The sequence below is a fragment of the Streptopelia decaocto genome (genome assembly GCF_964273445.1).
Source record: "Streptopelia decaocto genome assembly, chromosome: 12".
NCBI lineage: Eukaryota > Metazoa > Chordata > Aves > Columbiformes > Columbidae > Streptopelia > Streptopelia decaocto.
In genome coordinates this window covers 9,969,728-9,996,998 of record NC_138667.1, presented here as the reverse complement: position 1 = coordinate 9,996,998, position 27,271 = coordinate 9,969,728, and the positions used below count along the sequence as shown (strand labels likewise).

Genomic DNA, 27,271 nt, shown 5'->3' with positions numbered 1-27,271 from the left:
GGGCGGGGGATGAAGCAGCTCCCTCCATGTCTCCCCGCTCGGTTCCGCTTTGCAGCCGCGGTTCCCGCCGGGGGATCCGGGCGGCGGCTCCTCCCGCTGCCGGAGCGGCGGAGGCGGGGCCGGGGCCGAGCGCGGCGATGCCGGGCGGCGGGGCCGGGCTGCGGTGGGCGCTGCTGGGAGCGCGGCGGGCGGCGGGCGCGGCGGCCCGGGGAGCCGCCATGGTGAGGGGCCCGGCGGGGCGGGGGCGCGGCCGGGGCCCTACCGGGGCGGGCGGTGGCGGAGCCGGGTCCTGCGGGCCCTGCGGGAGCGGAGCGGAGGGGCCGCCCACGGCCACGCGTGCTCGGCGCGCAGCCTCCGGCCCCGCTCCCCGCCCGGTGGCTGGTGGGAGTTTGTGCATGGAGCTGATCGCTAATGGCCCTCACCCATCGAACCGGCAATATTTAACACTAATTTTTTAATGTTCTTTTTCCCCCCTGAACTTCTTCTAAATGAAGGTTATCGGTGACCGAGGTTAAACCCCACGATGATTACATGTCACCCGTGTGTTGTGAGTCAGGTCATTATATTCTGTGCTAGGTCAATATTGGTGTGTTGGTGCCCACACTGCACGTTTCTGCTTTTCTGGGGGGCCCCGTGTTCTGGTGCTGTGGGTGCGTGACTGTGAAAATGCAAATGGCATCTCCCACCTCTTTATTTACAAGCAAGTTCCTGCTGCTTTCTGCTGCATTTCTGAATATATTGTGGATGTGTTGGAGGGACTAACGCGGGTAACTTATTCCTAATCAAAATGCTGTAATTGGCATCGAACTCACTCTCTGTGTTTCTATTAAAAACTACAGAGTTTAATTTGAAGGCACAGCACTGCCTTGTCAACGCCTGTGTGTCTCGGGAAGGTGACTGCAACGTCCCTAAAACCAACAGAGATCATCTCTGCTGCCCGCTGGGACCGAACTTGGTGCTGCCTCCTGGTTGCAGTCCTGGAGGACTTTGCTATCTCACAAAAAGCACGCCCGCATGATTTTTTGTAAATTAGCCTATTCATTTAATCTCTTGCCAGATAAAAATACATTGCAAGACAGCCATTAGCTTTGGCATTTTTTGTATGTGCTTGGAAAAAGAAGAGTGTAAGAAATTCATGCCTGCAACTGCACTTACAGCAGCAACAAATCTGATATTTGTATTCTCACGAGTCCAAAGCTGCATTTGAAGCGTAAAGAGCCTAAATTAGTTCATTTTGCGATCTGTAAAACCCATCTCTTGGACCGGGTGTATCCTGCTGAACCCAAGCGGTGGCAGTGATGCCGTCAGATTGATTTACGCTGTTTGGGGGGTTTTGTCCCTCGTTATTGGTGAAAACGTTTCTCCTCGGCTGTCTGCACCTCCAAGCCTTGCTGAGGTCGCACTAATTGCGTTAATTCCTGCTCTGCTCGGGCTCGCAGCCCCATCTGGTGGCACTGGGGCTCCGGCCGGTCTCTGCAGCGGAGCTGCCGGCGCTGCCAGAGTCAAAGTCCCCCCGGCGCTGCCGTGGTGCGCACAGACCCCCGCGCCCCAGGGGCGCTCTGGGGCACAATCGCTCAGTCCTTTTCTGGAGGTTCTCACAGACCTGTGCTGGCTGCTAATTTAACGGCTACAGCAGCTTCAGTTCTGTTCTGCTGGGGACAGAAGTTCGTCCCATTAAAGCATGGCGTTCATAATGTGAGTTTGAGACCCACCTGTTGGAATGTATCGTCTAAGTAATCTCTCATGCCCTTAGTCTCTGCTCTTTTTTTTTTTTATATCCAAGCCCCTCTGAACACCCCGCAGAACTTTCCTCTGTCTCTGGCCTCATGTGCAGTTCAGACAGGGATTCAGATATTTAGGCAGATGGTGTAATTTGTCACGTCTGTGTTCCCGGTGGCTTAAGAAGGGCTAATTTACCTAAACCAGGACATATTTAAACATAGGTGCTTTGCAGAATCTAGTGCTTGTAGAAGTAATTTGTAGCATATCGTAATTGTGTCTTTATTGTATTTTTTTTTCTTTTCATTGTGAGTTTAAAAGCTCTTTATTGCTTGCAGAACTCCACAGTGTGTGCTATCTTGAAATCTGTTCCAGCTCCCTTAGGAATAGCAACATGCAAGTTGTGGAGAATACAATTTCCTATTTTGCTTCTGTCTTTTTAGATATTCCCCTGATATCCCTTTTAACCTTGTAATTGTACATTTAGCATATAATGTAAATAATCCTTTATTTATATGACAGAATGGAATATTTGAAAATTAATTCCGTTGTTACGGCATTTGGATGATGGAGATGAACGAGGGTACAGGTGCGCTGGTGTCCGTGTTCATTCCCATGAAGGAGCCTGATGCTCTTTGTTGGCTTTGTACAAAAGCATTTCCTGAACTTAACTGACCAAACAGAAATGGTCTTTCTTGGCTGCTTTGAGTTACGCTGGTCTGTGAAATTATAGACAGTAAGAAACTGTACAGTGAATTTTCTACCTCTTTACCTTTGTACAATACATAACCATAATTTCATCGTGTGGTTTTCTTATTGTTGGACAAAAGAGAACCTCAGCCTCACTCCTGTCATGTTGTTTTTTCCTCAATAGTCTTCGCAGTCCCACTGGTTGACAGCAGAGGAGAGGAACCAAGTTTTACTTGATCTCAAAGCTTCTGGCTGGTCTGAGTTAGGTGAAAGAGACGCTATCTACAAAGAGTTCAATTTCAAAAATTTTAATCAGGTAATTATTTTTATATACCACTTTGAATATAAAGGAAATGTAATTGCTTTGATTTCCATATGATCCTGGTGGGAAAGTATTTATATTCAGAAATTTGAGAGCATCCTTGTGGGGCCAAACTATCTTGGGTTTGCCTTGACAGATTGCTCTCCAATTCTGATCTCATTAGGTGAAGTAAATTAATTCTGTTTTGTAGTTGTTAAGTAGATTTTTTTCTAATATTACAATTTCTTGATTATAATATTAGGGCCAGCACTATGGGATTAGACCAATATTATTTGATCCTGGTATTTTTTTCATTACTAGCACTCATAAATCAATGCTAGAAATATGTAACTGATGGACAGTGGGGTTCATTTTTGACTGGAAAAACTTGAGAAAAAATGGGTTAAGAACAGAAAGTTTTGGGAAATAAGGTGGAGAAAATATGATACATTTTGCCTTCCCAGCAGGAAGGCAGAATTCTAGTATATTGTGGAATGAATCATAGTAGCTGATCTCGCAGTGTCTTCAGCACGGCAGGCTGGAGTTAGACCACATTGGCTTTTCATTTGAAGTCAGGATCCTGAGCCGTGTCCCAAACTCACAGTAACACATCTTGGACATCAGTGACAAACTTGCTTTAGAAATCTTGAGTTTCTCCTGAGATTTGCGGTCGGCTACATTCCCCTCAAAAACTGCCTCCTGAGGGGTCATGACACTGCTTAGAAAAAAGTCACGTTCCAAGAGCAGGCGTTTCCCTTCTCTTCTATTTCTGAAGGGGGTGAGCGCTGTCTGGGTAGGAGGGGAAACCCCAGGTTCTGTTGGGCGATGGCTCCTGCTGAGCTGTTTCTTCCCGCTGGGAGCAGGACAGGGTGAGCTCCAGGCTTTGCTGCTGTGCAGGGGGACCTGGAGCTTTGCTCTTAACTTCTCATTTACATGGCCGTGCCTCAACCCTGATCAAGATTTTTTCTGGAATCACAGTGAGCTAAATAAACAACAACTTGTAAGGCTGGCTCTTTATTTTTCCCTCATTTTGTGCAGTAGCTATCATGGCAAGGAAAGCCTGGGCAGTAGAGAGAAGATGGGTGAGGTGCTGGCCCCTCTCAGCTGGAGGAATGCAGAAGAGAAAACCTGAGACAAATCCAGCTCATGAGCAGGATGGTGCTGGCCCAGGGAGCACATCCAGAGCCCCGAGTACATCTTTTCCTGCATTGCACTTCAAACCTGAACATTCATACAGAACAAATAAAACCATATCAGATATTTCAGAGGGGAAGGAAGGAGGGAAGCCCGTGAGAGGGAGCTCACATGAAACCTTGGTGAGATGTGCAGGCAGCTCTGAGCTGGAGCAACCAGGAGAGACCGGCACATTTGACACCAATGAGGTGGAAGTAACCCTTGGAAGAGTTGAGATTTTCAGCCTTTGTTCTTTGAATATTCATGACACTGCACCTCTGCGGGGTCAGAGTCTGTTAGTTCAGCACAACTAGAAATGACTTTTTGTCCCAAAGTTAATAAAAAGTGGTTTTGCACACTGTAAATAAATCAGTTTGATCAGAGGGACTTCTGTGTGCCAACAGACAGGTCAAGAGACAAACCAGTGTGCCCCACCAGCAGATATTTAGAAAACCCATTGCTATGGCAAAAAATTACAAAGTTGTGGGGTTTTGACTGTGCATGTTTGTCTTACAACATAGGTAGATATCCATATGTCTTCCTCCTTTGAAGATCGATGAAGCACAGACCAATATAGGAAGCCAAGTATGTTTAGTATGCCCATTAGTAAATGATGTAGTACACATTTATACTTCTGGTACATGTAATCTTAGACGGGGTACACAAAAAAATTGCCGCTTGAATTGTTTGGGAGATATTGGTACATGCTCTTTCATGCTTGCTTGCCCTTCATGGATGTCGGGGAAGGCAGAAATGAGAGCAGAGGCTGGAAATCGGTTTCAAAACTGAACATTCTGCGCCCAGCCAGGAGAACGAGCTGGGCAGGTGGGTCCCCTGTTTGGATCAAGGTTTATGTGCAAATATCTGAAGGCAGAATTTCACCTGCTGATTTGTAGGAGCTACTGCAGTGTCCCCATTTTGCAGAGGACAGAACCTGTTCCTGTTATCAGAGTCCCGGGAAAGGGCTCAATGTGCAGATCCAGAGGGGATGCTCAGAGCTGGTATTAGGGAGCAAGTATTTGCCTTTCAATAAGTTGAAGCTGAAAGTAAATTAAAATTATGGATGTATGCTTATTGGTGCATATGTTTATAATAACTATTAATAAATATTGTGCTTATTACCACCTAGGGAACAAATGACAAAAGTGGAACTATATCTGCATGGTACTCCAGGAGAATTTAGTCCTGCAATGAAAAAAATCAAACTTGCAGATACAACTTATTTCATTTCACTTAATAAATATTCTATTTTCTTTCTTTAAAGTGTAAGTATTTAGTGAAAGTCACAGGACTGAGAATTATAACTTCCTCACTGATCTTCTTGCTGCCCTTTTACAGATGGTGTAAAATCAGGTGTGTATAAAAAAAAGGAAAGAGTAGTTGAGCTGACATGAAAGGTATTTCAGATTTATGTTTTGCAGATGATATTGGTATGATTAATGTATTCATTGCTTTTTTTTTATTGCTTCTCGCAGATAATGTTCATGATGCATGGAAAATTCTGTGGCTTTAAAATCTCTGCCAGGTTTACAAAGTCTGTGTATGTCAACAGATGTTAAGAATATAAACACAACTTTTATTATAAAGTCCTGCAAATGTGTAGACATGAGTTTGGTTTATGTATATTCTTTTCAGCATGAGAATGAAATGAAACTTCTGTGAAACAAGAATTATTTAGATTCCTGAAGCTTTCAGGCCGAGATTAGCTCGGGTAAAAGCCATCAGTGACGGGCTGCCTCCGTTAAGGCTGACGAGCTAATGACACCGCTGGCTTAGGGAATTGGTTTGGAACCCAGAACTTGAAAACACTGGTGCTGTTGGTTAGTCAGAAGATACGTTTTCTTGCAAATGGGCTTTTTGGGTACAATTCTCTAAAAGAAGCTGAAAACCAGCCTGGGCCCCAGCTGGAAGCCCTTTTATTGTGGTGAGTGCCCCTCACACACTGGTCCTGGACTGGATGCTGGTCTGTGTTCCTGTTGCCTTCAGCGTGAGATGGGTGGTGGGTGTTCTGAGCCTTGTATGAAATATAAATACGTTGACAGTGAGGGGAAAAATGCAAATGTAACTCGACTGTGGAGGAGAGCACTTTGGAAGAGCCGCGCTGATCGCACTGGTGCATCCATTCCTCCTTACACCTTGCAGCTGCTGCGGGTTATTGCCACTGTTGAACAGCAGGTGGGTAGCAAGGAGTTAAAATCAGAGTCTTCTACCTCCAGGCCCATCGCTGGGTGCACTGCCCCAAGGACCCACATGATGCACATGCTTGGCAGAAAGCTCTGACCATGAGCGAGGTGTTGGCCAGCACATGTGCTCAGACCAGCCATGGCAAGTCTCGAGCCCTGCCACACATCCAGGGGCTGGTGAGTCTCTGTGAACCTCACAGCCACATCAGGGAGCTTATTCAGGGCCTTTTTCCCTGGCTGCAGGGAAGAGAAAAGCAGCTAGTGATGCTTTTGGACCGCTGTGTAGTACCAAGAAGACACGCTCTAGTCCATTAATATCTTTGTGCTACTAAAAACGTTTCTCTTCAGCTGTGGAGCAAGCCGTCTGCTTCCAATGTGCCCAAGCAAAATTCAGAATCCCAATAGAAAGTTAATTTACACCTTCAGACCACGCTGGTAACTTCTCCCAATTATTGTCCTGCACGCTCAGAAAAGAAACCGCAGAAACGTTGGGACTAATGTTAAAAGCTGGCCATCGAGGCAGGGAAGGGTTGTTGAGGACCTTGATGTTCTTGCCTGTATCTCAGGATTTTCATGGCAGTTCAGTACATCTCGGGAGGACTGATCCTGCAAAGACCTGCCTTAAAAATCAGGGTTTCCCCGGGTTCATCTTGAGCCAAATCCCTGTGGGGCAGGCGGCTGCCAAGAGCTCCAGGGGATGGTGCTGAGCACTCAGTTTGGGTCCTTTGCCCAGCTGCTCGTTTTTGCCAAATTTGCAGGAACATCTTAACTCCGAGACTTCCATGTCTCTTGTCAAAGTTGGTTGGATTTGATCAGAGGGTTTAAGGGGCAACTGCCTGTGTGATTGCATTTCCTTCAGTAATCACGCCAAGGCAGAAAATGCAGTTAGGAAATTACGAAGGTGGGCACATTTGCTGATGGTCAGGTTCAACGTTTACAGCTGCTTTCTTTTATAGGGTAAGTTTTTAATTAAGGCTGGTTTCTTAAAAAAAAAAACAAAAAAAACAAAAAAAACAAAGTCATGTAGGAAGTCTCCATAAGACCTCTAACGTCATTTTGTAAAATGACAGGAAATCAAATGCTCTAAGAGATTTAAAATAGCTTTTAAAAATATCTTCTGTTCTGGGGCTACGGGACCAGGCAAAAGATGAGCCTGAGTGGAGGGGACAGTAAGGAGACGCCTTGGAGGACAGTGCTTCATGAGAGTAGAAGCACATGTGTTTTGTTGGAGTTGTTGCTTTTTGAGAACTTATTTAAAGATCTGCAAAAAATCTAGAACTGCTAAAGAAATTATTATTCTCACTTTGCATTTCCTTTCTAAATTTTCTAGCTCTGTTGCTTGAAATACAGAAAAACAAAACAGAACAAAAAAAACCCCAGACATAGCATGTTACAGTAGATGCATTTTTTTTTTTCCCTGTCCTCATGGAAATGCCAATTATTTTCCTTCAGCTGTTGGGAGACATACTCAGATTTGTCCCTTTAAATTGATAATCCTTATTGTAATATCACAATTACACATCTGAAGGCATTTTGTAGAATAGGTAATGAATACTCTTTACTTATTTCGATACTGGTACTTGGGGCCAGTCCCTGTAATGTCATCTGTGTCAACGCTCCCTTTTCCTACTCCCGGCACGTTGCTTTGTCTTCTGGATTGATCAAAGATTGGAAAATTTGTTTTTATGTACATAGGCAGTGTATTTCATTGCTGCTTTATGTACTTAATTTTTTGGCTGTTTGGCTGAAATCTGTCCACGCCTTTTACGTATTGAGAACATAATATCCTTTAACCTACAGTCTGCAGAGTTAAAATGAATTTCATGTTAAATATTCGGTTGTGGATCACATCTCCAGCATTTTATATGCCACAGTGGTCTTGTGGGTTTTTTTCTTCTCCATTGTCTGATAGTGAGGTCATTTTCAGTCCTCTGAGAAATTTTATTCCCAGCCAGATGCGGGCCATATATTAAAAGTAGCACCTGTGGCTAATATCACAGCAGCTTACCATAAATTTACATGGTAACTAGGATTATATCTGTCAAGACTGTTAAAAAATGTCTAGATTTAATTTGATTTCCAGTATTGAAGGAGCTCTCCAACATTTTGCTTCATAACTATATTTTAAAAGTTAAAATCACTCCATTGTTAAGTTTTATAGCACTCCCAGTGCCCATTAAGTTGATTTGTTAAATGGGGGTCAGAATAAAGCAAGTTGGCTACAGGAGGATCGGAAACCAACCCATTTGTGACAAATTTAGCCCTCACGTGTGAATCTTCTCAGACCCAGGGACTGATTGGATTCAGGTGCAGCTTATGTCGGTTGTGTTTAACCTCAAAGCCTGAGCAGCCTCAGCCCCCGACTGTCACTTGTGCTAATCAAAAGACGAACCTGTTTTCATTTGTTTGGGGAGGAATTGCTGTTTTTATTGGAGCATTTTAAATTTTGGTATTTTTAATGTAGCATGTTAAATTTTTGCTGGTTTTAATGTAGTATCAGTGTGCTTGCTCCCTCTGCTAGAGTCTTTATTAGATTGCCTGTTGAATGAAATGTTGGTTTTTTTGTCTGCCCAGGTAGGTGCTGGTTTTCATATAGTCTTTCCTAAACTGCTTCATTTTCTGTTATCCTTTGAATCCTCTCCCATATGCTATGATTTGTGCACCTGCAAAGTTATGAAAGTATTTCTTTTGGTAGTTATGTTGTTCACTAACTTCCCTGAGTTTATGAATACAATAACCGATTTACAATAAATCAGAATTATTTATGGATGGATTTACAGAGTTGAGAAAAATCTTTGTATCTGAAAATAATGAATTTCTGGCGTATCTTCCTGTTGACATTTTCCTTTATTAGAAACTGATAGTGAAGTTTTTGGGACTGGCAGAGGTTAACCTGCCGGCTGAAACAAAACCCATGCTCAAGTGTGCACAGTAAAATATATATGATTCCTGGATGGTCCAGCCTTCTTGTGATCCAGTAAATAATGCTCTCGCCTCGGAGTTGGCAGGTTGAGGTGCAGCTGTGGGACATGGACGTGGTCCCCCTGGCCTGCCTGTGGAAGGCAGGGAGCTCCAGGCTGGTGGAACACAAGGGGGTGTTCTGGGGAAATGGTTTGTTTGAAAGCTTCTGAGTCTCCTTCCCTGGCCTTAGAGGAGAATGTGCTGCTGGTGGGACACAGTGTCTCCAGTGATGCTCACAGTTACCTGTCAGCGAGCGGTTTGCTACAGGTGGGAAATTCTGCAGGGTACTGGTGGAAATAAGGAACTGGGTTGCATCTAGGCAGAAATTAAATCCTTGGTGCTGGGAAATACTGGATTTATTTTTTTCTCATGATCAGCATGGGTACAAAACCACATGGAAAGTCAGCTAGTGCTCCAGAGTATTTTCAGACCAACGTTTTGCACTTGGCAATGTTTCTCTGTTTCAGATAACCTTAGTGCATCAGCAGCTTCTTGTGTCTTTTAAAGTCCTTCACAATTAGTCTTTCCTTATATATTTTGGAACTCTTGTTTTGTCCTTCAGTCCCTTCATTAAAACTTCAGAGTTTATTGCATATGAGAAATTAATGTCTGATAAAAGTCAGGCAGGTGATGAGCAGTGATTGCTCCTCTTCTCCTTGTGGGGTATCTTATCTCCTCTTTGGCCAGGGTCTGTGTGTACGGGTCGCACTGTCCTTGTGTCCCATCTGCTTGGGACAAGTTAATAGTACCAGTGTCACCATTATAACGTCATCCTGGCAGTACCACGAGTATCAGGCTGCCAGGATTGTATAAAATGTCATTATATTAGTCATATTTAAATAAAATTAATCATGTTGAAGTTAAAGATTCAGAGCAGGAATGTCCTTCATCTCTTTCATCATGCAAGGTGGCCCATCATAGGTGTTGGATAAGTTGCATCCATTTAATTTTTCTTGTGACTTAGCTGTCATTAGGGATGCTCATTTTCTTGATGAGCTAAGTCATATTTCACCCTAGAATAAACCATTATTTTATTGGTTATAATTATTGGGGGCGGTGGCATTCCTAGTGGCTGAGTTTGCCCCACTGAGGAGACCTGTTGTATCTCCATTTAAACAGGCCACTGCTTAAATTTGCCCAGCTGACCTTTGAGCTGCTCTCCAGTTAGCTCTAATACAAATGCTTTCCTTAAAAGATGGATTTATTATCACTCATGTAAAAATTATTACAGTATTTGCCTTGTGCTTGTTTCATGCATTGATCTGAAAGTGCAAAAGAAATTATTTGTCAGAATTCCTTTTGGATTTCACAAGCTGTCTTGTAGATTTGGAGTAGAAGAAATGTTTCTCCATTTTTTTCAGCTGCACAGATTGATTGATCACTCTTTGAATTAAATAGAACAAATGCTGTATCGGCCATGTGGGCAGGGCTGCGTTACATTTGTACCAAAGAACTGCAAAAGTGAGCAGGTCAACTTGATTTTAACTAAAGTTCAGACTCTTTCGTTGTTAAACCACCTTCGGAAAATGTCACAATTTTGAATGCAGTTGGACACCTTCATTTGGGAAAATGCAAGTATGACTGATGCTGCCTTTGCTGAAGAAGATGGTCACTCAGAATGATTTTCTACTTTTTCAGTTAAGGAAACCTGGTGTCTTGCTACTCTCTATGCATTACAATTTATTTTTATGGGAATGCTGGAAAGATACTGATTAAATGCAAACAGTACATCTCCCTGTCCTGGTTGTTTAACCTTTTGCATCCTCTTGCTTTTGGAATAATGCCTGACTGTGTTTTCAAACCATTAATTGCCTTTTATGCCAGCAGCTCTCGCTTTCTCCTACTCCCATGAAGGAGGGAGAAGCTTTGGGATATTATCCTCTGCAATTGTAATTAAAAATGGACGCTGGCTGGCAGAATCAACTAAAATAAATCTGTAACGCCCCTATTTAAAAATTAACCATTACTCACCAAAAAAAGCACATCAAACCCGCTTAGCAGACATCCGTTAATCCCGCGGTGAGCCGTTTCGGGCTTTAATGCACACTGTTTTACACGTTAAGGGGTTTGAAGTCGCGGGCCAGCACTGACCTTTCACATCTGCTCCTCTCGCAGTCGGAATCTCCGCTCACCGCTCCCCGTCAGCCCGGATTAATGTGATGAAGTGCAGCGCTTCTGCTGGCTGCAATTTCGGGGTTTTGATCAGAATTATTTCTTTCACAAACAATCACGGTTGGCTAAAACGTTACATCTGCTCTGAAAAGCCACTGGCAGGCCCACAGTTTATCGAGGTGACGTGAGTGTAATTTATTTTTTCTTTTATTCCTCTTTATTCCCACAAGCCTGCTTCGTATGGAGAGAGCTTCCCATCTTCCTCTTCCCCTTCTCTTCTTTTAATTTTGTTGGGCTGAGATAACAAGTTGCTTTGGACAAACATAAAGCTGGCTGTGATATCTTGGAGGGATTTGGTGGGGGCCCCCATGCTGAGTCAGCACCTCACTGCTGGGCTTACCTAGTGCTAAGGGTGCTGTGTAGGAAAAGGTGGGTTTTATTCCTCAGATCAAAGAGGAATGCCCTGGTTTCATGATTTAGTATGATTTTGCTCACGCTGTGATAACAGTAGGCAGTTAAAGTTATGTCTGTGTATGACCAAGGTGTCTGTGGTTGGGAGAATCTTTATTCCATGATACAGTAGGTGGGTGGTTGTAGCAAGCTAAACCACCATTGGCTGTACAAGCCCAGGATGTTGTGTTTCTGCATGCATCTTGTAATGCCCAATCTAATGAAAAACCAGAGGTGTACAAAGGGTTTCCCTTCATGATGTGCTTCTATGAATTTGTAAAAGAATTTGGTGTTTGCTAGAGGACTGAGAATTAGTATTTGTCTCCCCTTACGAGCCTCTCTCTCTGTTCCCAGGTGTACCGATGTACTAATGGTGTGGATTACCCAGAGGAACCCTTGTATCTTAGTGAAAAAAATCAACCAGCCAAAAAAAATTAATGGGACCTCTCAATATATTGTACATTGAATGTACTCTGCCACTTCGGGCATGTACTTGGAGCATGTGGAGGGGTCTGAAGACTGCTGAAAATGTCAAATATAGCTTGTTTATCTAAATTGTTGGCACTTAAATGAGCGTGGTTCTTAATAATGTGAGTAAGGGCAGTTGCATTCCTCCATTTCTCCATGATCTGCTCCACTCATTCTTCCAAATACCAGGGACGGGAGATGAAGCACAGGTCTAGGTGGCCTACAGATCACAGGGGGAGCAGTGGGCATGGCAAACCAGGCAAGGTACCAAACTGCTCTGAGACCAAAGGATGCCGCAAAGAGGAAGATGCTTGCTCTCTCCTAATCTTTCTTCAAAGGATCTGTTACTTTTAGAGTTGAAATGTCTGTCTGCAAAATAATGTTTGAATTTTATAGTGCAATATAAATTAAAAGCCAAACATGAAGACCCATTCTGACAATACAGCAGGATGCTTTCAGCATCCCTGGCTGGATCTGCAGTAAATGTTCCTCAGTTTGCTTTGTTTCATAGCATTAGGTCTTTTTAGCTTCTGGCTTGGCCAAGAGGGTGATCAGAAGACCTCTTGAGAATTCCTCACAACTCCATCGTGCTTTCTTTGTCACATGTTGGAAAGGTTGACCCTGTCTTAAAAAAAAAAAAACAAAAAAAACAAAAAAACACCAAAACAAAAAAGCTGACAGTGTAGTGGGTAAGGGGGATAGTGGAAGATGGAATGGTCATGGGACCAGGAACAACTTCTCTTAATCCATCAGAAAGCAGTGCCTTTCTTATCACTCTTTGATGTTTTCCTAGGATCATAAATGGCAGAGATTTAGGGGGTTATCAAAGACAGGATATGATTGCCCTTGGATACTCAGCAGAGAAGATTTTGGATATTAAACTGGTAGTACGTGTAATCTTGGCCAAAAGACCAAGTAGAATTTTGTCTGAGCACTCCCTATGTTATCCACAGCATGCATGGCATGTGAACTTCATATTCATGTCTATAGAATGAAACAATTCCTTCATGTGTGTTTAAAAAGAAACAGGGGTAAACCAGTAATATTTTGTCCTGATCTCACCAGGTCTGTTCCATCCAAAACATGGTGCGACGGGATACTGAATGTCTCTGTTCTTCTGCACCGTACCTGAGCTCTTTAACAAAGTCAGAGGATTTGAGCACCTTTTTTGAAGTGGGGCAATCACCTAAATTAATTTTTATTAATTTTTGCCATGGCTTCTTGTCGTGGCTGAGGCTGGTTCATTGCCCAAGTGGCAGCATCCTTGTGCAGCACGAAGGATGTCGGTGGGCAGCGCCCTGGCAGAGGGTGTCTGAACTCACAGGGCTGGAACTGAAGACCAACCGCACCTTGTTACGGGTTTATTTTTGCGGTGGTTTGTGTGATGGCTTTATTACAGTCCAGCCAGGGGTTTCATTTGCTGGGCCAAACATTTGCTTTAACAAGTGAAGTTATCGTTGTTCTTTCAGTTGTGCAGCCAAGAGAGTTTATTATTTAAAGTGACTGATTGCTTTAGCAGGTGCTTGGTTAATGGGAGCTTCGCTGTATTATTTAATGTTTTTAGGTAGAGTGCAAAAAGCTCATTTTAAAAAGTAATGTTTCTTGAAATAGCCATTTTATTTGGTGTAAACCTCCTAAGTGCAACCTTTATATTCCATTTTTGAGCACAAAGCATACAAAATTGGCTTGGGAGGTGGAGAGTCACATTTAGCTGACTATGTGGCAGGAGGACTTATTCTGTGTTCTAGTTCAGTCCTGAAACCAGGGATTATTTTCCTTCTTTCTCTCTAAAATCTAATTTAGAGTTCTGTATTTTTGAATAAATAATATTTATGAGGCTGTGTTACCTAGAGTGCTAAGGAACTGGGGCGAAAAGGGCATTTATTTTGAATATTTCTGTGAAGTGATATATCACAGATATAATGGGACCTTGTTCCAGGTTAGGTTGGGATTTAGGATGTCTACTGATTTTGCAATAGTCTTTATGGGCAACTGTAATTATTTTTATCTACCCATAAGCAAATGAATGTGCTTTGTAATATGGTTGTATTGAGCCAGCAGAGTCTAGGCTTGAAACTTTTATCACTCACAGAAAAAGGTTTTTATGCCGTTTTACAACATCTCCATGTTCTCTCACTTCTACTCCATCAAGTCTGTAAATCTTTTGGGTACAATAGGTGATTAATTTTGGCGTGAAGTCTGTTCATTGAATCACTGAGAATATTATCTGCCTTCTGTTCACAAAATCCAGGTGCAATCACTTATTGTAATAAAAACGAGAATAGGAAAAAGGATTCTCGGCAGTGAGGCTGCTGGGGAAGTCAGGATGTGATGAGGAAGATGGTAACAGATGTAACATTTTGTGTTATCAGCAATAAGAGAAAAATATATCTAAAGTCAGCAGTTATGAAAATCCTGATATTAACAGACTGAGAAAAGATAAAGTTGAGTTTTGTTGTGCAGAAGTGTGTGAATGTCACACACTTAGTGAGCACAAGGGAAGAGGAAAGGCGAGCGAGGAGAAGGCTGTAAGAGCAGGTCCCTGCTCTCTGCCTTCTTTGGTCCCTTTGCTCGTGTTGATCCCATGTCCCTCGGCCTCAGATGAAAATTTGTATTTGTTTTTCCAGACCAGTTGAGTCTCAGAGGGGGCAAATGACTCTTGCACCTGCTTTGTGACAACTGATGTCATCACTTAGGTCACTGCTGAGCTTGGGAGATGAAGCCCTTGACTCAAACCTCTTTTGGAGAAGCTGCATCTCAAGCAGCATCAGGACAGTGTTGTGTCTAGTGCTGCGCCTGGTCTGGATCCTGCCCAGCGAGTGTAAAATTCCAAGTGGTTTGGGCTTTTCCTGGGACAGAATTCCTGAAATTGCCTTCTGTCATCTCCTGCAGCTCTTGACATTGTACCGGTACCTGTGTGAGAAACGTCCCTGTTGAGGAAAGGCCGTGCCTCCCAGCCCTGCTCCTCTTTGCCTCCATTTATTCTTCATGTTCTTCAAATTGGTAAATCATATGACAATAAACAGAAATACCCTCAATGAAGAGAGAAGGGGAAGCTGTTGTTTATCTGGTCAGGTGGTTTAGATTAGCGGTGATGCTGGTCTGTATTATGTTACTTTAAATCATAGTGTCCCAACAGGACATAAATTATGAAGATTGTTACAGTATGTTTCATCCAATGTAAGATCAACAAATTGGAATAATTTTTTTTATAGGAAAATCAGTGCTTTGGCAAGGTTATTGTTGAAGAATTTAATTTAACTTGAGCTTTACTTGCATTATTTCTTAATATATAAAAACTATTTGCATAATGTATGAAGTATAAACATTTTTAGAATCAAAGGCAAGAATGCCTTTTCCAAGATTACATAGAGTGGCAAACTACTTAGAATAGATCAGTGTTTGTGCTTTTGCTGTCAAAAATGTTTGATATAGAGCTGGCGAGCTAGTTTCTTCACCGACATAATTGTAAACAAGTCTTGGGAGACAGAAACAGCGTTCTTTGCAGAACATGGTGTAAAGGTCTTCACAGATCTAACATGGAGAGCAGTGTTTACAGCTGTAGTATGAATATAAAAAGGTGACTTTTTTAGAGAGCAAAGCAGCATTTCAGTTCTGTATAAGTAATGCGTGCAGATAAGTATGGGCGATGCGAGTAGTTGGTGCTGGATGTTAAAAGGATATTGTAAACGCGGAAAAGCATAGGCAATTACATTTGAGATTGTAGTTGTGGGGGGGTTTTCTAGTTTCACATTTTGTTACGTAGACAGAAATGGCCGTATGTCTGCAGTATTCCTCTGCCGTCCCTTCCCTTTTAGTGTCATTGGAGTATGGCTTTCCCCAGTCCTGAGCGATGCCTGGGGAGTGGGGAGGTTGGCTTGGGCTATTAAAAAATATATCTGGCTGTGATGTGAGAGTTGTTGCTCACCTTGAGAGCCTTCTGGCTGCCCGTGTTTGGGTGGGAAGGGATGGAGGGAGCAGGGAAACACGGGCACAATGCTGGAGCCGGCATGGCCATCGCTTCCACTCTCACCGGAGAGATGGGGACAAGAATAATCTGAGTGTAGCTCTATTTTGGGACATGATTTAGTTGCATTCTCAAGGACTGTCCGGCTGTTCTTGGAATGGTATTAAAAAGGCAAAGAGCAGTGGGAAGGCGTTCCCCTGGTTTATGTCATGGTTGAATAGAGACAGGGCCAAGAAAAAAGAAGAAAAAATGAAAATATCTAATGCGACATGAATGTGGCGTCCTTGGGGATGGTTCAGGCAGGCAGATGAGCCCATCAGGGAAGAATCCCACAATGGGCATGTGGTTTTGAGAATGAATACCTGTTCTCCCATGCTGCCATCACCTTCCTAAATACCAGTTGGATTCCTCTTTTTTCTGGTGTGCTTTAACCATCTTGTAATTTTCAGATGAAGAGTGTAGCCTTGTGAGATGAGTTTTGCATATTTGTAAGGTAAAAATCTTTCTTAATGGAGAGTTAAACAAACCCTGCATTTTTCTTGAGAGCACAACAGAAAATGTCATGAAATTGAGTCAAACTCATGTGACTAGCTAAACATAACTTAAAACCTCATTAATGTCAAGCTATTTTTCCTTTTGTCTGCTGACCCATAGCTCACTGTTAGGTAGTAATGTCAGCTGGATATGTGAAAGCTTCTGCAGTTTGGAAGTGAACCTTAAGGATTTGAGTTTATTGTTGTTACACGTGTCGAACTCCTCCGGAGAACACGTGCTGTATACTGGGTGGTTTTCACTGGGATGAATGGAAAGCAAATGTGTGAGGCGTCGTCATCATTGCCTTGTATGACAATGTCGCTATAACTTGTTTTATTTATTCATTTCCCACTGATAAATGATACAGATGCAGGCTGGGTGGGTGGGGAAGGGAAGACAGGTAGCCCTCGCACGCCAGAAGGTCAAGGTTAATGCTACCTCCAGTGTAATAATGACAGATGGGAGGCAGAAACCTTAATGTACTTGTGATTAGCATATGGTTTCCTTGGCTGAGTGTCCGAAGGATTTAACAAGCCTGGGTATGCTCTTCCTAGCGTACGCATTTTAGAACAAATAAATAAAAAGTGTGTATTGTTATATTGTTGAGCCTTTCAGCTGTTTTTCTTGAATATCTCCACTTTTGAGTCAAGTACTGTCAGCTGCTTTGTTCTGGAGATGCTCTGGGATAATCCATCACTAGGGACTTGCGGGCGGTGATATATTAGCACGACATATCGACCTGTGTTGCTTTGATGTGTAACTCATCAAGATAATGTTGGCAAGCGTTGTACAAAAGCAGCATGTTTTAAAAGTATTAAGATGAATTGATTCCTTGCTTAAGAAGTGTGAAAGGAAGAATAATAGCAGATTAGCTCCGGGATGCTGTGGTTCTCCCAGAGCCGTGCAGCCGCGTGCGGCGCAGAGGGACAGATGGAATTTCATCTTTTCCTCCCACTTCTGACAGCAAAGTGTCTGGCCCTGGTTTTCCCATTCTCAGGCAACAGAAGTCACATTAAGTTTTATTTTCTGATGGCATATTTTGTCACTTTCAAAAGAAGTTGGGCCCGTCCCAAGACACTATGCGACAGCTGAATATTTTAAAGTGTGTGGGGTTGTGTTTGATTGGATTGGGGTTTTTTTTTGTTTGTTTTGGTTTGTGCTTTGTGGTTTTGTTGTTTTTATTTTTTTTTACTTTATTAGGTTAACTTGTTCTTCCAATTGTAGCTCCAATTTGTATCTCATAGAGGCATACTATGGCTGGTGGTATTAAAATAACGTTTTAGAAGTAATGTTATGACTGAAACACCAGGTTTTAGTTCCTTTAGGTCCTTCTTTCATGATCTTAAAAGATATGAAGGGAAGAGACATACTAGTACACCCGGGGCATCTCCTTGTCTGTGCAGGATTCCTTCACTTGCTGCTTTTTCTAATGATGTTTGTGGCTCATTGAAGGGACTCTCTGTCTGCCGTCACTTGGGAGACATGATGAACTTATTTATAGTAACCTGTATGTCTGGATGTTATTTTAGCCCAAATGTCCTAAAAGGGTTAAACTGAAAATGTCTGCCTAGTGTGCCTGTTACTGAAATATCAGAATACTTGATAATATTTAATACACCAAAGCCTCTTTTAGCACTTCTTTATGCCTTCTAGAAAATGCACAAATCCTTTCTTTCTCCTCTCTTTTTATTTTTTTCAGGGAAAAATCTGAAAAAGTTCTTGGTAGCAGCTGAGGGGCTGCAGATCTCTGTTACTAATATAACAAAAGTCAAAATTGTGTTGGGTCTCGCTGTGGGGAACGAAGTACTTGCCCCACTTTCATCAAGAAATGTGTGATGGTCTGATAAACTCTGCCCACCAGTGCAGTCTTGACAATGATCTTGCACTGCAGACTGCTTAATAATTTTCATTATTTTTAATTAAAGTTGAAGAAGTGCAGACTCCTGCTCAAATTAAGGTTGGTTGTGTTGCCGGAATGTGGTAATTACTTTAATTGATCACAAGATAGTTTCCTTGATCACCAATTAGACCAAATTACCGATCAAGTTTCAAGACGTGAAGAAATGTCCAAACTGATTTTATGTAATGGTGTTTTCATATCTAATCAAACCTAAATATCTTTTCCTTCCAGAGCCAATTGTATTTTCCCAAAGAAAGGTTACGGCTCTACAAATATAAAGGTGATTCATAAACAATAGCATTCCAATTCATTTAATTAGCAAAGGAAGTATTTAAGACCTTAATGGAGATTGTACAATGTGTAATATAACCTGCATATATATGTAGGTGGGTGAGTTCCTCAGATGGACAGACACTGGTAGAGCACACATTAACTTGGTAGGGATTCCATAGATTCAATCTATTTTTCCCCTGCTGTCTGGTTGCACAGAGGCAATGTAGTTGCAGATGCATGTTTTAAACTTTTGGGGACATTTCTGTATAGATTGCTGTGTTGGAAATACATTCCTATTAAGCCTGTGAACAGTCTAAAAACATTTAAATTGAGTATCGTTCAGCACTATTAATGCAGAAGTTTTGCAAATCATTGCTAACATCTAATGCACAACTTGGAGCTTTCTGCTTCAAACATGCTCCTGAAACATTTGCAAATTTTTAAAATTAATTGTTCGCTTGAAGTAAAACTAAACCAAGTGAGAGCTTCAAGGGAAGTTAGGTTTCCCCAAATTTTGGAATGCTCCTGGGTCAAAGAAAAAAGCTTTTTAATTGCTGACAGTTTGGTGATTTCCAAATGACAAACCTTATTGGAATGATTTCCCCTGATTATAACGTTTGCATTCATTTGACTGGCAAAGCAACTAACAAAGTCATACTTCATCCAGGCACCGATTCTTTGTTTTTTCTTAAAGTTTTTTTGTAATTTGTGAGAGGAAAAAAGACTGAAACTATTATCAACCATTATATGTTATTCATTGACCACATGTTTGTTTGAAACTGCCATCACTTGCTGGAATGCAGGCTATATACATTCTCTTCCATAAATTAGCACAAAAAAAACCCTAAATCAGGTAGGGTTTTGTTGAGTTTGTTGTATTATAATATGAACCAGACTATAATGTGGATGTTACTTTTGCTTTGCATGTTAATTTGGGTCCTGAACCCCAACGGATGGTGCTCAGTATGAACAAAATGCGCTGACTTAGGGGCGTCCTGCTCACGCACTGAAGCCATTTGGGCCTCGCTGCGTAATCATGTTCTTGATTTACATGGACATTCTAATTTGCTTTATAATGTAGTGATTTGCTTCGAAGTATTTTGGCATGGTCCTGCTATTATTTTCTTCTTGAGCCTGTGATAAAACCTGCATCTTGAGGGAGCATGCTGTGCAGAATACAGGAATGGAGGATTGGGAAACCAATTTTAACTCATTTTAAGGGAAAATATTTTCTCATAAATCAGGGGGGCAAACTTCCCTGCCACCTTTCTTACTCCAGTAAAATAAATAGCAAAATAGCTACATGAAAGGATGCGTTTCTGGAAGTGGTATCAGTAATGCTGTGGCTTGATGCTTAATTGGAAACGGCACATTTTGAAGATGCAGTAAGGGATGAGGGGTTTGTATGTTTAAAAATCACTGTTGGATGCCAAAGGTAAAATCATTGCTCTTGTGCAATGGCTCTGAATCCTGGAGTAAGTAACATCGAGCAGGGTGATTTACTGAGGTCTGAAGGGGATGATTTCAGCAGCCTCAGGAAATGCATCGGTATCATGAGAAGGTGAAATGCTCCTTGAACGCACACAAGGCCGCGGTGCAGCAACCTGGAGCATCTCCAGGAGTTTTTGAGATTTTTGGGGTGACTCTTGCAGATCTGCTGCCAGTCCTGGCAGGTGAAGGAGCATTTTCCTCTTTGCTCTTTCTCTCCTTAGGCTTTTGGATTTATGACACGTGTTGCTCTACAAGCAGAGAAGATGAATCACCACCCGGAATGGTTTAATGTCTACAGCAAGGTAAGCTGTTCACCAGCCCTAGTTACAGGCATAGCAAGTTTATATGCAAGGAGGAGGTAGGGGAATGGTAAGAGGTTGTGTGTCTTTGTAAAGATATTTGGGATTTTAAAGACATATTGAGATATTTGTAGTGGTGATATGTATGGCCCCAGGAATCAAACTCTGGGGACCTGTCTTTTACCACTCTGGCTGAGATCTCAAAGTAAAGTAGAAGCCTTTAAACTCTTATTTAGCCAACCTGGATAAATGACTGTTTTAAAACTACCCACCAAGCCTCATTCCTTTCTGTGTAACAGGTCGGGAGCCAGCGGTGCAAAGTAGCAGACTGTCGATGTATAGGTACCTAAATGGGAGCCTGGCAGTCTCAATTTAAGGTTGACTTTTTAAAAATTGTAGTCTCCTATGTCTCAACATAGCAGCTTATAAAATTTCTTTATAATATTACCTGATGGTGGTCTCATATTTACAAGGCTTATAAGGTATACTGCAACCCTCGAATTAAAGTGCTGTGTGAAGGGGGAAATGATTGCTGTCCCTTTATTTTTATTTTCTAATACTTCTCATTGCATTGTAGCGAGTTGTTTCTTTTAGCATTTGGCAAATATATGGCTATCTCACTAAAAATATACCAAAAGCACACGTGGACAAGCAGCCTGTGGCTGGGAACCACCACTCCCAGAGCAGAACATTCCCCCTAACAGAGGCATCCCAGCACAGGCTCCTCCTCATCAGCCCTTCAGGTCACCCTCTTTAAGGGGACATTAAATGATCAGCAGACAAAGTCCTTATCACCTACTCTTCATTCTTTTCTTGGCTTTCCAGAATATTCAGAATTTTTATTACCCCTCTCTCCCCAAAATCTCAGTCAAAAGCGAGACAGAGTAACACCCAACATGTCATCTGGCTTAGTCTAAACAAACCCGCGCAGGCAGCTGCGTCATAGCAAAATGCACCAGTCCGTTTGTTTTTCTTTTTGAAATTAATCTGCAACAAGCTCAGTGGTTTTTTTTCACCTTCAGGGTGCTGGTTTTTAACAAAACGCATGGGCCCCTGACTTGGCTGCTGGCAGCTTGGTCACTGGCCCAGGTTCTTCGTGAAACCAATCCATGGAATTTAAATGTAAAGATTGAGTTATTTAATCAGACACCTCTTCTTGGATGAAGCCCAGGAATGCAAAAGCTGTTTTTATTCTGCAAAGGGGCTCACTTTGGTCAGACTTCAGGCTCTGTTAAGCCTCCTCACCTCCAATGTCTCCTGGTTTACGTGACCAGTGAGCATCATGTAAAACCAGTTCACTACAGAGACACACAGCATTCCCAATGAACTGCTGCTCAGCCTACGTGGCAGAGATCAAAATGGCTTTGTAACCCCTTTCCTTTCCTTTGTAACAGGTTCAGATCACGCTGATTTCCCATGACTGCGGTGGACTGACCAAGAAAGACGTGAAGCTGGCTCAGTTTATTGACAAAGCTGCTGCCTCAGTGTAACAGAGATGTAAAATGTTTTAATACAGTGTCCACAAGTATTTTTTATTTAAATGGTGTCCTTTATACCTTGTAACCTTGATTTCACAAAACCCTTGAGACAAGATATTTTGTAGAAAGAGTATCTTAACCTTTTAGTCCAAGACCCCTCTAGATGCTTGTCCTCTGCCATTGCTGGCTCCGCCTAAAATATTTAGCAGCTAAACCAGCAACAAATCAATTTCAAACAATCCTTTTCTAGAAAGTAAAATAAGCTGGAATGGAAGGAGTAGCCTACTCGCATGTGTCGGTGTTCCCCAAGCCCACAGCAGCTGAGGCTGGTGACAGCTGCCACGTGAGCCTGCCCTGTGCCCTGCCGCGTCCCTCCTATAGATCTGTATGTCTTGGCACTGCAGACAGCGTCAGAGCAGCCAGGCTGGGTCAGTCCCCTCTGGCTTGGTCCCTCCATCTCTACCAGTGACCGGTGGCAAGTGCAAGGGACGCTGGTAAGAGCAGCACAAGCAGCTGATGATCACAGAATGGTTTGGGTTGGAAGGGACCTTCAAAGCTCATCCAGTCCCATGCCTGCCATGAGCAGGGACATCTTCACCAGCTCAGGTTGCTCAGAGCCCCGTCCAGCCTGGCCTGGGATGTCTCCAGGGATGGGGCATCCACCACCTCTCTGGGCAACCTGGGCCAGTGTTTCACCATCCTCAGTGTAAACAATTTCTTAAATCATGTTTCCTTGGAGTTTGCAGCTCAACCAGCAGTTACAGCTCTTCGTTTTGGTGTTTCTCTTGTGCTTGTCCAACAGCTCCTGCACCTCAGATGGGGAACAGCCATGTCCAGCAAAAGTCTTGCTGTGTGCTTGAGAACCATTCCCTGTCTGAGGTGCAGGACTGGATCCTGCAGTTCCTGCAAAATTCAGCTCTAGTCCAGCAAATACGAAGGAATTCCAGTGAGCTCCTGACGCTCACATCATTAAATGAAGCATCCGCTTAAGGGCTTGGCTGGGTCAGGTCAGTGCTCAGCACCTTGCAGGATTATTTGTGTTGTAACGCTCCCCTATCTGCCAGATTGTTGGGGACCAGCTTGGCCGAGCGCCTGGAGCACCGATGGGAGCTGCCGACAGCGGAGGAAGTGGCATTCACAGGATTCTTGCTAAGCTGGGCTCAACTGAAGCTATGCTCACCCCCTTTTTTTTTTTCTTTCAGTAGCTACAATTAGTCATTGCAAGCATTGTTCCAAGAGCTGCAGATCCCACTGATGAGGTTAAGAACAATTTCTTTGGTGGTTTCAAGGTCTTTGTTTTTATCCTATGATCCTCACCGAGACAGATTTCCGCTGCCGGCATGGAGATTTCATCCTGCTTAAGGCTTGCAATCCCACTGCCGAGTGTCCCCAACGTGCACCATCATGCCCTGCAAGCAGCTCTGGGTGCGGAGCTCCCAGGAGATTGACACCTCTGAAATGCCTGAGTGCATTGCTCGAATGACACCGTGGCGGCACAGCTACCGAGAAGGGAGATACACGAGTGCCAAAATCTGTATCGGGTGTATATGCGAGGTGTGTGGTCTCTCAGATATTTGCGATACAAAATGTCACTAGCTGCCATGCAAGGATTCATGTGGATAAAATAGGAAAGGTATTTTTTGTTAATCCTTAGCAAGTGCGCTGTCATGTGCTAATTGATCACGGGAAGCAAGATGTAAGATGTTGCGGTTTATTGTCGGTAACCCTACTTGGGATATCAAGTTAATGCCTAAAAAGAACCAAATTCAGACTATGTGCGCAAATGTTCTTTGCTCACAAGTGCCTTTCCCCAGCGAGGTGGCAGATTTCCCCGATATGGCTTGAAAATGGTCACTGTTGTGAGGAATTAATGAAACTAAAACAAACAAGCAGGCTGTGATGTCTCCTGTTACTGGTGGGGAAATAAAATGAGCCTCACCCAGAGTTTTGACAACATCTCTGATGAACTGTGAAAACTCTGTTAGAAATTGATACATAATGCAATCACTTTTAATAAAACCAATAAAATCAAATTCCTCCTTTGTAATTTGTTTCTTTGTTATTAAACATATGTGACAAAGCTGTTTAGTTTTAAGATAAATTTAAGATAAATAATATTTAGTTACTGGGAGGTCTTTGGTTTAGAGTATTGATATTTATTTACATACTCCGAGGAAAAAAAATTCCCCACCGACTAATGTAGCTCAGAGAGCTGCACTGTCCAGCTATGGTGTGGAGCTGTGCAGCCGTGGTGCTTTGAGGATCCTGAATGGCAGAGGCAAAAATACTCAGAAAAGGGGAAGGTGGCTTTGAAACACTCATGGTTTCTAAGTCAGTACTTGTTTAGCCATAATTTCTTGTTAACATATGGGGCATCCCCCAGACCTGGAAGTGTGTTTTGTGAGCGTTGCTGTGCATGACAAAACTAGTGAATAAACAGCTTCTGCTTTCTTTTCCAGCGAGTGCTGACTTCAGGGCAGCCTGAGACATGGACTCCTGGCTGTGCCGATGCTGTGAAGAGCTCTGCCATCGCCGCTCACAACACAGCTTCCCTCGGAGCTCCCGGGCGATGCCTTTGCCTCCAGCCCCGTGGGGTTTTGTTGGGGCTGCAGGACTGGTAACCACGCTGCTCACCTGGGGAGGCGGTGGCACTCTCCTGGGCTTTGCTTCACCTTGCGGGCACTGGGAATTTTTTCGTTATAAAGGCACCTTTTATTTTGATTTTGGGTTTGTTTTTTTTTTTTGGACAGGATTCCCAGCATTTCTGAAACAGCAGCCAGCTCACACCCCCTTAATGCTCCTGCACCTCCCCAGCTCCTCTCCATTTGCACATAATTGCTTGTGCGGCGAATGCAGGATGCCGAGGGGCACGGGGAGGGGATGCACAGTGTCCCTGCCTGAGCTGGAAGTTCATGGGAAATTTATAACAGCAAAGATTTAATGACAGGCACTGGACTTGGGATGGTAGACTCAGCCTAAGGCAGCTTCTGTTGTGAAAAGCATTGTCAGCTTTGCTCTGAACACAAGGAGCCAGAACACAGGGTTTGAGTCTCCTGCAGGTGATGGCATTGCTGGAGCTGTGCTGCTCCAGGATGATACAGTTTGAGCAGCTGCCCAAAATACGGCTTCCTTGGCTGCGCCAGCATGTCCTCAGGGTTGGTTTGGTTCCTGCTCCCCATGTGGGTGACAGCCAGATGTGGGATGAGGCCACTCCTGCAAACTGATCACATTTCCCTGTCACTGCAAGGTTCAGCTCCTGGCTGGCAGACACCAGCTTAACTAGTTCCCTGGAGCCTTTGTGGTTTTGGTTGGGGTTTGTTGTTGTTGTGGTTTTTTTTTTTTTTTTTTTTTTTTTTTGCATTAAGGCTGATTGCGGCTTGAAATATTTGAATAATCCATCATGGAACAGCCTTGTCCTTGCAGGTAGCTTCCTTGCATTTTGATTTAACTTGGTGTGTCCCCCCACCAACCCAGTTCATGGCATGTGGGAAATGCCATCCCTGGGGGACTCTTCGATGTTACTGTGTGGCCACAGGAAATTAAAAAGCAAAAACTTGAGGCTGAGAGAGCAGAGTAGGAAAGATGCCTGTGGCATGCTGTGTGGTTGGGATGGCTGCTCAGGTCCTGCAAGGCTGGAGATCACACCTTCACGGGACCGTCTCTGAAACAGAGCCAGCGAATAATCCCTTCCTCAACATGGGAGCTCAGGTCCAGTAAACTGCAAAATCACACTGGGAGGGCAGTGTCAGTGTTGGATGTGCTCTGGAGCTCTGGGGATGGGGTCCCGCAGGCAGCTCTGCAGGGACGTGTTAGAAAATAAACTTCTCTGTCTTGGTTTGTGAGTTATGGCCCCATCTGACCGTGCTGGGATTCCTCCTGCCCTTCCTCCTCCTCCCGACTGCACAGACTCGTGGTGAGGTGGTTGAAGAAAATGTGAGTTTTCTGTTAATTAACCTCTCTCATCAGGGGCTGTTTGGACATTAGAAGGCTAATGAGGATGTGTCCTCACCCAGCTGCTTCACCAGGCTGGAAGGACAGACTGACATGTTTTTTTTTCAGAGGCTTTCCTGTTGGCTGTGACATGTCCCCAGTTCCGGGGTGGGACTGGAGGGGTCACAGCATCCCCTGGGACATGTCTGGGGTGTGGTGCTGGTGGCCACTTGCTCAGCATCGTCCCTTCCTGGAGCCACGGCGGTTCAGCAGAGCAAAACCACAGAGTGGATCCTGTTGGACCGGAGTTTTCTGTTGGGTTGTGTCCCCCAGACGGCTTAGGCCTGGGTCAGAGATGCTTGCAGTGTCCCCAGTTAGCGGTGATGAGCATGATTTTTGGGTTTGCCCAGTTCCCTGCTCCAGCACTGCTTTCCTGCTCAGCCTTGCAGCCTGCCACGTCCCCAGCCCCGCTCTGCCTTTTCCTCATCTGCAAGTGCTTTTCAATCACGCAAAACATAGTTTTGAAAGCCTTGAGCTTTTTGCAGCTTCTGATAGATGTGTGCATCTCTGGCCTTTTCACCCCCAGATTAATGAAGGGATTTGCCAATTAACTGAAGCTCATGAGTTCTTCTGCATGAGCTAGTTTCAGTTTTTCACAATTGTTTGTTCCAGGAAACAAATATTTGTGGCTTGCTCAAAGCTGCACCTCAGGATTAGCCAAACGTGTGTGTGTCCTGGAACAAGTGCTCACAGAGCATCCAGACTAGCAAGCACAGAGATGCTGACTAATTGAAATAAATTGGCAATTGTTAATACTCCTCCTCTTAAAGAACAAAGGCAAAGAGAAAACATGGATGTGAGTTATCCCACTGACATCAAAGGCTGTGTTTACGTAAGCGCTGCTCGCACTGAAGATCTGTTGCAGAGTTGGACTCTTTGGTGAGGGACTGACAACTTGTTTGCAAATGAACTTTGGAAGGAGCCCAGGCACGGCTGCCAGCAGTCCTGTGGTTAGAGCCAGGCCAGCATACGCAGCCTCCGGGGATGCTGGAGCCCTGGGAAGGGTCCCCGGGAAGACCAGAGGTCTGTGCTTGGGCTTCTGCATCATTTCCAGACCAGTGGTGGGTACACAAAGGAGGATTATCCCCCTAAAGCTCACTTCATTGTAGGAGCCCTCATCACTGTTTTTTTTTTGTTTTTTTTTTTTGCTGTTAGATGCTAGTGCCAGGCTGACATGATGGTGTGATGCTCTTCTGCAGGTCTGGCAGTGTTTGACCACCGACTGCTCCCACCTCAGCCCAAGATGTCGGGGACAGAATTTTTATCTGGGCCTGTTGTCACA

General features: G+C 43.6%; 1 protein-coding gene across 1 annotated transcript; it reads left to right on the top strand.

The window, feature by feature from the left end:
* Nucleotides 1–26: 26 nt before the first annotated feature.
* PCBD2 (pterin-4 alpha-carbinolamine dehydratase 2) lies at nt 27–24,452 on the top strand (the record flags this gene model as incomplete). Its single annotated transcript, XM_082063654.1, has 4 exons — nt 27–221; nt 2,594–2,725; nt 20,444–20,524; nt 21,916–24,452. 4 exons carry the CDS (start codon nt 27–29, stop codon nt 22,009–22,011), a joined length of 504 nt encoding a protein of 167 aa, XP_081919780.1. The 3' UTR covers nt 22,012–24,452.
* Nucleotides 24,453–27,271: the final 2,819 nt, after the last annotated feature.